Source organism: Rhinolophus hipposideros (assembly GCF_964194185.1).
Source record: "Rhinolophus hipposideros genome assembly, chromosome: 14".
In the NCBI taxonomy this organism is placed as follows: domain Eukaryota; kingdom Metazoa; phylum Chordata; class Mammalia; order Chiroptera; family Rhinolophidae; genus Rhinolophus; species Rhinolophus hipposideros.
Window position 1 is genome coordinate 28,469,534 of NC_138060.1, and position 9,617 is coordinate 28,479,150.

At 48.6% G+C, this 9,617-nt stretch overlaps 1 protein-coding gene across 1 annotated transcript in view; it reads right to left on the reverse strand.

The window, feature by feature from the left end:
- GRK7 (G protein-coupled receptor kinase 7) overlaps positions 1-9,617 on the reverse strand; it is a gene marked incomplete at both ends in the record, with an annotated part of 28,151 nt that extends 18,534 nt beyond the window's left edge. The window contains 9 exon segments of the mRNA XM_081072991.1: positions 7,248-7,420; positions 7,423-7,629; positions 7,632-7,683; positions 9,031-9,080; positions 9,083-9,211; positions 9,214-9,373; positions 9,377-9,543; positions 9,546-9,569; positions 9,572-9,617. Of these exon segments, the coding sequence (XP_080929117.1) occupies positions 7,248-7,420; positions 7,423-7,629; positions 7,632-7,683; positions 9,031-9,080; positions 9,083-9,211; positions 9,214-9,373; positions 9,377-9,543; positions 9,546-9,569; positions 9,572-9,617 (1,008 nt within the window).

The following is a 9,617-nucleotide window of genomic DNA, read 5'->3' on the forward strand; positions in this document are numbered from 1 at the left end:
GTTCCCAGCTGACCCCAGGGGACTCAGGCCGAGGCCCCGCCCTCGTGTTCAGGCCCCGCTGCAGCCTCCAGAGGCCCGCTCCCCGCTCCCTTCCCTGCCAGGGAGCACGAGCCTCGCTAGACTAGGTGGCTTCCTGCGCTTCCGGACACCCCGAGAGGACACCATTTCAGAGAGCCCACATGGGACTCAAGGAGGGGCCCCTGCAATAATGTTTTGCGAGCTACACAGCCTGGTGGCAGTCTGCTGTGGTTCAGATCCCAGCGGTACCCTGGTGACCCCCAGTCACCCCCTACCAGTTACTCACCCTCTCAGCCTCCCAGCTCTTATGTCACAGGGCTGTGATGAAGGTGACAGTGACAAGACCCACTGCGAGCTTCCCCAAAGCCTGGCACAGAGCAGGCCCTCAACAGGTTAGCAACAATGGTCATCAAGCCAGGCACCGCAGCCACACAAGAAAAAAAATCCAGAAGCTTCTAAGGCTCCATCAGGTTGAAAGACTGGCCTGGCCTATCCACGTCCTGAGAGATCGATACCGCAGAGCGGTTGCGATTCTTCCAGTGGAGTGTGTTCTTTGGTGGTTTCAGGTGCGGCGAATCTGTGCAGCAGCAGGCTGAGGCACACCATCCATGGTGCCTCCAAGACGCTCGGCATAAAACCGCAAGTGGCTGTGAGGGACCAAGACAACTGGACGTGCCTGAGTGGCTCAGCCTAGAGGTGAGCTGCGCCCTCGCCCACTGTGCACCCGGGCCGCTTGGGGCTCCTGCTGGCTCCCTGGGCCCCTCAGAGAACAAAGCACAGCTGCGAAGGTCACCTGGGTGACCAGCTACAGTGCCTGTCCGGTGAGGCAGAAACACTGCAACAGTGAGGATTGTGACAGACGGGCTGGCCCTTGGCTTCTTGTAGAATAATCAGAACAGTCGTTTCTCGATTGCCTACTAAGTGGCTGACCCTCTGCTAGGCATATATCTACTTTGTTTCTTAATCTTCTCATCAAGCCCAAGGCAGGCTATTAACCATGCTCAGAGAAGAGGGACAACTTGCCGGGGATCCAGTGCAGGCTCTGGCCAGCCTAAGTGGCATTTAGAAGAAGGCACTCCACATGGCCTGGTGCGTGGAGCACTGATTGGTTCTCAGTCCTCACTGTTCTCCTGGTCGGGTGCCCCCTGTGAGGGGCAGGCTGTGCACCTGTACACAGCAGCTGTAGTAAGTGCCTGGACGAGCCAGCGTTGGTGCATTCACACTCCTTCCGTCTGGTGAGCTTGTGGACCGTATTTCATCAGCTGCACTTGCTCTGAATGGATGCTCTGATTTTCCAACATGTGTCTATTTCAAGTCAAAGGGTGCAGCAAACTTTTGGTCCCTGGCTTGTGTCATAGAGCATGACAGCCCCCCACTGCTGTACCCTGTAGGCATCCTGGCCCCCTCTCTCCTCACCCCCACAACTCCCTAGACAAGGTGCTGGCCCACCCAGTTCCCAGACCCTCTGCTTCACTTCCCTCCTGTTTACCCTGCTGTTTACCCTCTTCCTGACTGTCCTTCCAAGGCTGATTTGTCACTGAGACCCACCTGAAAGCCTTCAGTGGCTCCCCAACACCCTTGGCATCTGTTACACTCTCTAGTTGTACCCTGTGTCACCCCTCACACCCTGTGACTCCACACTCTAGGCAGTTGCAGAGCCACGCCATTCTGTGACCCATGTCACTCAATCTGTGACTACCTCGGCCAGGGCCTTCAACTGGGGCACCACCGACATTGAGAACCGGTCCATTCTTTGTGGTGGAGGGGGCGGTGCTGGGGATTGCAAGGTGCGGCCAGCATCTTTGGCCTCTACCCACTAGATGACAGCTTGTAGCAATTCCCCAGGCCTAACAACCAAAAATGTCTCCATACGTTGCCAAAAGTCCCCTGGGAGCCCAAACTGCCCTCCACTAAGGACCACCGACCTATGCTGGTCCCTTTGCCTGGCCCACGTCCTTCCTCTCACCCTCCTAGCTTCTGTTTGCCTTGTAAATTGACTTGGTTGTCATTTCCTCCTGGAAGCCCTTCCTGACCCTGTGACCCCATGTCAGGCTGGGTGTCCTTCCTAGCCACCCAACTTGGACAGCCCTGACCACACTGCATTGTCACTGCCCTTTTACTGGTGGCTCTCTTCCCCATTCTGGGGCTTCATGAAGACAGGAATTTGTTTGCCTGGTTCCTGGTTGTACTCAGGGCCCAGATCCCCTCTTCAGGTACTTGGCCTCCACTCCCCAGCTACCGGGACCAGGACCAGCTAGTGCAATCAAACGGGCCCTGTGGTCGGAATCACCTCTGTGCTCAGGTTTAATGCCGTTCGATGGCTGTCTGGACAAGCTTTTTAATTTGTATTTTGTAAGTTAAGTCCAGTGAGACAACGGAATATGCCCCTGGGTCTTGGAACGGAGTCCTATCTCCCATCCCCTTCCTGCCCAAAGTACTTCATCTAGTGTCTCCCCAGTAGCCTGAAAGGGACTGCACCCCTCCAGGGAGGCCGAGCTCCTACCTAGAGAAGAGTTAGCCACTTGGAAGAATCACATCCAGAGATTCAAATTCTATTACAGCCTCAAGTTCTATTACACTAGATGGTAGGCATTCTGAGTGCTGTTGGAAAGGAAAACATTGTCCCTCAAACAATGTTCAGCACCTTGCTATCTTCTCCATTAATTTGGATGCTGTCATACAAAAAAAGAAAAAGAAAAAGAAAAAATCTTTCCCCTAGCTACCTTCCTTTACTAACAATTTACATGAGTTTTCTATTGCTGTGTAACAAATTACCAGAGAGTAGCTTAAAACAACACCCATTTATTCGCTCATAGTTCTGTAGGTCAGAAGTTTGCACACAGCGTGGCGGGATTCTTTGATCAGGATCTCACAAGGCCCAAGTCAAGATGTCTGGTGGGCTGCATTCTCGTCTGGAATTCAGGATCCGATTCCAAGTCCATGTGGTTATGGCAGAATTCCGTTCATTGTGGTTGTAGGACTGAGGACCCTGTTCCCTTGCTGGCTGTCAGCTCTCAGCTTCTTGCTGCATGGTTCTCTCCATCTTCAAAGCCAGCGATGGTGTGTTGAAGCTCTCTCATCCTTTAAATTTCTGACCTCTGTTGTCTCTGACCTCATACTCCTATGTAAAGGACTCGTGTAATTAGATCAGGTCCATCTGGATAATATGTCTTTTGATTCACTCAAAGTCAAGTGATTAGTAGCCTTAATAATGTCTTCAAAATCCATTTTGCCTTATAACGTAATATAATCATGGGAGTGATATCTCACCGTATTCACAGGCTCTCACCACACTCAACGGGAGGAAATTAGACAAGAGCAGGGTCATTGGAAGTCATTTTAGAAGTCTGCCTATCACACCATTGTAACAGTTATTCTCTACTTTTAATTCCTGGGTAAATTAATAAGCTAAATCAGATTTCCTTATCCTTATCAATGTTTTTTTCCCTAAGGGCTGGTGTGAGAGATGGCATCAACTCACACAATACCTAATCTCACTCCTTTTCTCCTTCACCATCCCTACAACAGAGACTGGAAAATGAAAAAACAATTCTTTTTCAGGCTCCCTTGCAGCTAGGAATGAACATGTAGCATGCATGGTCCTGCTCAATGGGATGTGAGCAGAACTCTGTTGACTTTGCTCCTTCCTCGCCTTTCTTTTATCCTGGAATGTGGACTTGATATCTAGAGTTGCAAAAGCCATCTTGGGACAAGGAGGAAAAGGCCAGGAGATTTTTACAGAGACCTTGGCCCTGGACTGTTGAAAATCTGGTATGCTGTTATATGTAACAGAAAGCAAACCTAACTCACATAAAACTGAGTGAGTAACTGAATGAGAAGAATCTAGCCAATGCCGAAAGCCATGAAGCCTTAACTTTTCTGAAAGAACTGCACAGAGTCAATGTAGATATCAACCTTTAGAATCAGGGGCATGTTTCTTTTGCACCTTCTTCATAATGTTTACAGTAATGTTGGCATTAAAAAATGTTGGTGGTTAGAGAAGCCCTGCAAATATGTCATTTTTCATTTCTTCTGTGAAATGTTTTGAATATAATGATCTTAAAATCCACTTGGGAGCCTACTGAAGTAAACAGGAAATTGAGGGGCTTTCCTTAGCTATGCGGAGGGGTTAATAGTGAAGGAGGGAGGCTTTCCTTTCTTCTGTCTTTCTTTTTATGGCTTCCAGTCTTGCTCTCTGAGTCTTTCCCCCCACCCCTCCTGATGGTTCCCTGGGCTTCAGTGGCAGGCCTGAAGACTGGGGCATAAAACTTTTTAGATGGGGCAAGTGGTCTAAATCCTGAAGTTTGGCCCCGTGAGCAAAGAGAGACTCAGGAAAGGCACAAGGGCCAGAGGTCTCTAGGCAGTAAACTTCTCCACCAAGTGTATTCATGATAGTGAATAATATCAAAGAGGGACAGAAAATTTCCTGAGGTTCCAAAAAGAGGGAGAGCTAGACCCAGGAACCAAGGAAGAAACTGTCCTTAAACATTCTCTTGGCCCATGAACAGAGCTGGAGGGAGATTGTGAAGAGATTTCTGAGAGAGATACAAAGCTACGTGTCTCCTAAGCCTCCAGCAAGGTGGAGATATGTCACCAATGAGCATGATACCTGCATGTGGGACACTCAGAAGGAAACTTTTTACTCTGTATAATTGACGGTATAAACTCAAAACCCTGAAGTAATGCACTTTGTTTTGTTTCGTTTCGTGCATAGACAGACATGGATTCATGACATTCTTATTTCCATAGCAAGGTCCCAGCCAGCAGACACTCTACATCCTCCCCCACCAGACCCTTCTCCTTGCCCACTTAGGAGATAGTGTTACTGAAGGGCCTCCATTCCCTCCCACCTCGTCCTTGCTTTCTTCATCATTCACCCTCACCTCCGTCATTCACCCTCTTTTCTTCCTACGGGACCAGCACTTTCTCTCCTGATTCTTGCCTCAGCATCTCAGTCTGTTCCACTCTCCAGCTTAAAACACCATCCTTCTCCCTGTGTCCTCCTCCAGCGACTGGCCTCCCTCCTTCCTTAGTCTCACTCTACTCGTACTCTCAGGTCAGTCTAACCTCCACAGTCTGAGTTTAGACCTTGACAATTGCTCTTACTGAGGACACTGTGGTTTCCTCATCGCCAAATCCCACAGACTATGTGACTTCTATAGCATTTGACCATGTGGACCGCTCTCCTTCCTGAAATCCTCTTCTCCTTTGGCTCCTATGGCAGAGGCTGCCAGTCATGTGCTCCATATCTAGCTTTTCTTCTTCCTTACTAACTAGAACGCTTTTCTCCCCTTTAAAAAAAAAAAAAGTCATTTATCAGCTTCCCTTGCAGATTAGAGTGGCCAGATAACAGTTCTAACCAATGAGACTTAAATGGAAGCTGTCAGATAGGGTTTCCAGGAAAGCTCCTTAAATGGAAGCATGCTCCGTCGCTGTGCGCATCCCCATTTATTCCTGACCCTTCTTCCTTTCTCCTGCCTGGAGCATGGACCTGAAGGCTGGGGCTAGAGCAGCCACCTTGCAACACATGGAAAAGACCAACATCACAGAGATGTTGATCCCGTCATCCTGCAGCTGTTGAACTCATACCAACCACTCGTTATCTCTATACCACTTGTTCCATTAGAAAAACAAACCCCTCTCTTGCTTAATCCACTGTTATTTGGGTTTTCTGTGATACGCTGCTGAAATCAACTCTTAACCGATACAGCTCCCGTGATGATGCCACTCCTGCTTCCGTCGTACTTCTTTAACCTCTTCATGGACGTTCCCTGCCTGTCGATGTTCCTGGGTGTCAATCCCCAGTCCTCCTCCCTCACTGTTTCTCAAATGACTCAGTGGTACCTGCGACTTCCCAAGCCATATGACTCCAAGTCCCCATGTGAAGCCTCAACCTTTCTCCACAGCACCAGACCTAGAAGTATAAAGGTGCAGCGCCATCTCTACCCACCTGTCGCATGGGAGCCTCACAGGCAATATAGTCACAGCTGAACGTGCCAACTTTCTCACAGTTCTGCTCCTCTTTCTGGTCACTGGAGCTAGTGACCCTCACTGTTCCTCCCCCACATACTCAGCTCGTTTTGAAGTCCCATCAGGCCTCTTTCCAATAGCTCCAATTCACTCCCATTTCTTCAATCCTACTGGCTAATGATGTAGGTTCCCATCATCTCTTCCTGGGCCATGACATTAGGCTCCTCACTTGCTTCTCTGCCTCCCATCTCCCTTCCAAATCGATCTTTTAAATATGCAAATCAACTCATGTCATTCCCCTTCTTAAAACCCTTTGATGGCTTCTTGCCCCCCACAAGTAAGCATTCCAATGCCCTTGCATGACCTGAGCCCTCTACATCTTGTCAAAAACCTTGACCGTACAGCCACATGTAATCACCTGCAGTTTCCCAAACTTGCCGTGATTTTTCTCATTTCCTTGCCTGACTGTTTTTTTCTGCCTTGTAAACTGAAAACTGCGCAAAAACAAAGTTTTAAGTGAGTATTTAAGAATGTGTCTTAGGGCCTTGTCTTTCCGGAGAGACTTCCACTTTTATGCACAGAAACTCAGTGGCAAAGACCTGTCAGAATTCCAGAAATTTTGTTTTGTTCACCTAACAAAACTGCTTAATGATAGTTCCCTTTTTAATCAAAGAATTCTCTGCGAGCCACTTTGACCCAAATTGATCAAAATAAACATCAGCTACCTCTGTTCTCTCCCATATATTTTCATTTCAAATTTCATTTTTATCCAATGTAAAATATTCCCCCACTCCACACTCAAAAGGCAAGAACAAATTTACTTTCACGTGCAAAGAGTTAGGGGTTTCTTCTTTTTCTTAGTCTTAGACCTGCAAGGACTCTGGAATGTTAGCATCCAGCTCCCTCATTTTCCAGAAGAGGAAACCAAGGCTCTATGGCTTCAGGAACCGGGCACCAGGGAGGTGGTAATCCATGGAACATACCAGGCCCTGACTATGCATTCGGCACGGACCATGGCCAACTCACAAAAAAGTCTCTCCTCTCCCGCCAATGAGAGGAGAACTAAGTAGCCCCAAACAGCCAGTTAAGCTAATCCTCTTATACCACTCCACTTAAGGCAAGATGACAACATAAGGGCGTTAGGGAAAAGGAAATTAGAAGAGATAAGTCCAAGGCTCTGTTTGCCCTGGGAGTAGAACAGCCGACTCCCCTCCTCTCTGACTGTGTCCCACCATTGGGGCAGATGGAGAGCCACTCACCCTCTGGATGACAGGTTTGCCCTCTTGGATCTGCACGGCCAGCCCCAGGTCGGACAGTCTGCAGTTGCCAAGGTCGTCCAGAAGCACGTTCTCAGGCTTCAGGTCCCAGCAGACGATGCCGAGGGAATGCAGGTGCAGCGCCCCACAGGTCATCTGGGCTGAGTAGAAGACCACCTGCTCGTGGCCAGGCCCCACGTGCCCACGCTGTAGATGTGGAACCTGAGGTTTCCCCTGTTCATCAGGCTCATGAGCAGGCAGAGATGGGACTTGCTCTCAAAGGCACAGGCCAGAGACACGATGAAAGGGCTGCTGATCCTCTCCAAGGTTTCCTTTTCTGAAAGAGCCATTTGCTCGCCATGTTTCTTCTTCAGAAGCTTCTTTCCAGTTTCTTACAGGCATACATCTTACCAGTGTTTTTCACCTGGATAGCACATACCTTAAAGGAGAGAAAGAAAGGGAGAGGAAGAGGTGGAGTAGGAAGCATTGGAGAGAGGAGGGAGAGAGAGAGAGAATGATGTGGAAGGTGGAGGGGTAGAAATCAGCCAAAGTGAAGTCATGGCAGGCTTCTGAGAAAAGAGAAGCTGTAATTAAGAAGAGTTCTTCAAGAAAGAGCTGGGACCACAATTAGGTACCACTTCACCCCACAAGGTGGGCCATACTGAAAAAAGGGAAAATGATAAGTGTTGGTGAGGAAGTGAAGACATCAGAACCCTGTGCATTGCTCATGTAAAATGTGGAAGAGTTTGGTGGTTCTTCAAAACGCCAAGCATAGAATTGACATATGACACAGTAATTTCATTCCTACACATATATGGAAGAAAAATGAAACCAGATATTCCAACAAAAACTTGTATGTGAATGGTCATAGCAGCACTATTCACAGTAGCCAAAAAGGGAAACAACTCACATGTCCATCAACAGATGAATGGATAAATGAAATGTGGTATACCCATACAATAGCATATTATTATTCAGCCCTAAAAAGGAATGCAGGACAGATAAATGCTACAATGTGAATGAACCTCCAAAACATTAAGCTCAGTGAACGAAGCCAGACACAGAAGGTCACATATTGTATGATTCCATTTAAATGAAACATCAGAAGTGGCAAATCCATAGAACGAGAAAGCAGTGGTTGCCATGGGCTGGGAAGAGGGGGAAACGGGGAGTTACTATTAGTGGGTTACAGGGGTGATGAAAATATCTTGGCACTAGATAGAGGTGATAGACAACATCGTAATGTACTAAATGCTACTGAGCAGTACACTTTAAAATGGTTGATGGTTAATTTTATGTTACGGGAATTTTACCTCAAAATTTTTTTCTACTGAAGAAATAAGAGCTGAGCACAGCAGTAATGCAAAATGAATTCTTGGCTTTACTTCAAGACCAGTGTTTTCTTAGCTATCTGAAGTTTTCTTCCAATTACCTCCATTACCACAATTATGGGGAAAGGGCGCTCTCCTTAATTGGTGGCAGCAACTCCATCATATGTTGCTGCCATGCTCCAAAATGTCAGGGCGTTTCAGTGTGTTCCTGGTGTACACCCAGTGATAAAGATTTTTGGCCAATTCCACATTCTGTTTGTCTTTCCTGTGCCATTCTCATTTTATTTCACCTGGTGATGAGAAAGAAGAGGTGAGAGGGAGCTAATAAGTCTCCACGTGTGGCACTGAAATTAGTTTTAAGGAAGTTCCCTTGAGATTTTTTTTAAAAGGGCAAAATAAAACCCTTTTTATGCTGTATTCTTCATCTTCCATCCTGGCTGTTCTGAGACACTTACCTCCCCAAAACCACCTTTCCCCAGCACACGGAACTCAGTGAAGTATCTGCCACCGGCTGCATCTCAAAGGCTTTCCACTGCAGAAACTTGTCATAGAAGGGGCTGGCCAGGAAATCCCGGAAGGGCTGGTCCTGCAAGAAGGCCATGGCCTCTGCTTTGGCCAGCGACACCAGGGCAGCTCCTCTTCCTCAGTGGTGGCTGCTTGGCACTTGGTGGCTAGAGCTGGGCTGAGGAACGGGTGTGGGTTCCCTGGGCCAGGGGCAGCCGCACAAGTGGCCACCAGCCCCTGCAACGTGTCTCCTTTGGCCGGGCCCTCCTCAGCCAGCTCCCAGCTCTGCAGCTCCTAAAGGAAGCCCACAGCCTCTTGGTATGGGGCCACCGTGGCTAGGAAGTTCCTGAAGAGGCGGTGGCCGATGGGCTGCTGCTGGCACAGGCTGTGGAAGTCCGGGGGCAGGGCCTGGTGGAGGGGGGCGCAGCACTGTGGCCTGGGCAGCACCAGGCGCTGCCGCCGTCACCATCCGAGATCTTCCGGGCCTGCAGTAGGTGGTGTTGGCCATCAGGTTGTCCAGGCCTCCCATGTCGACCAT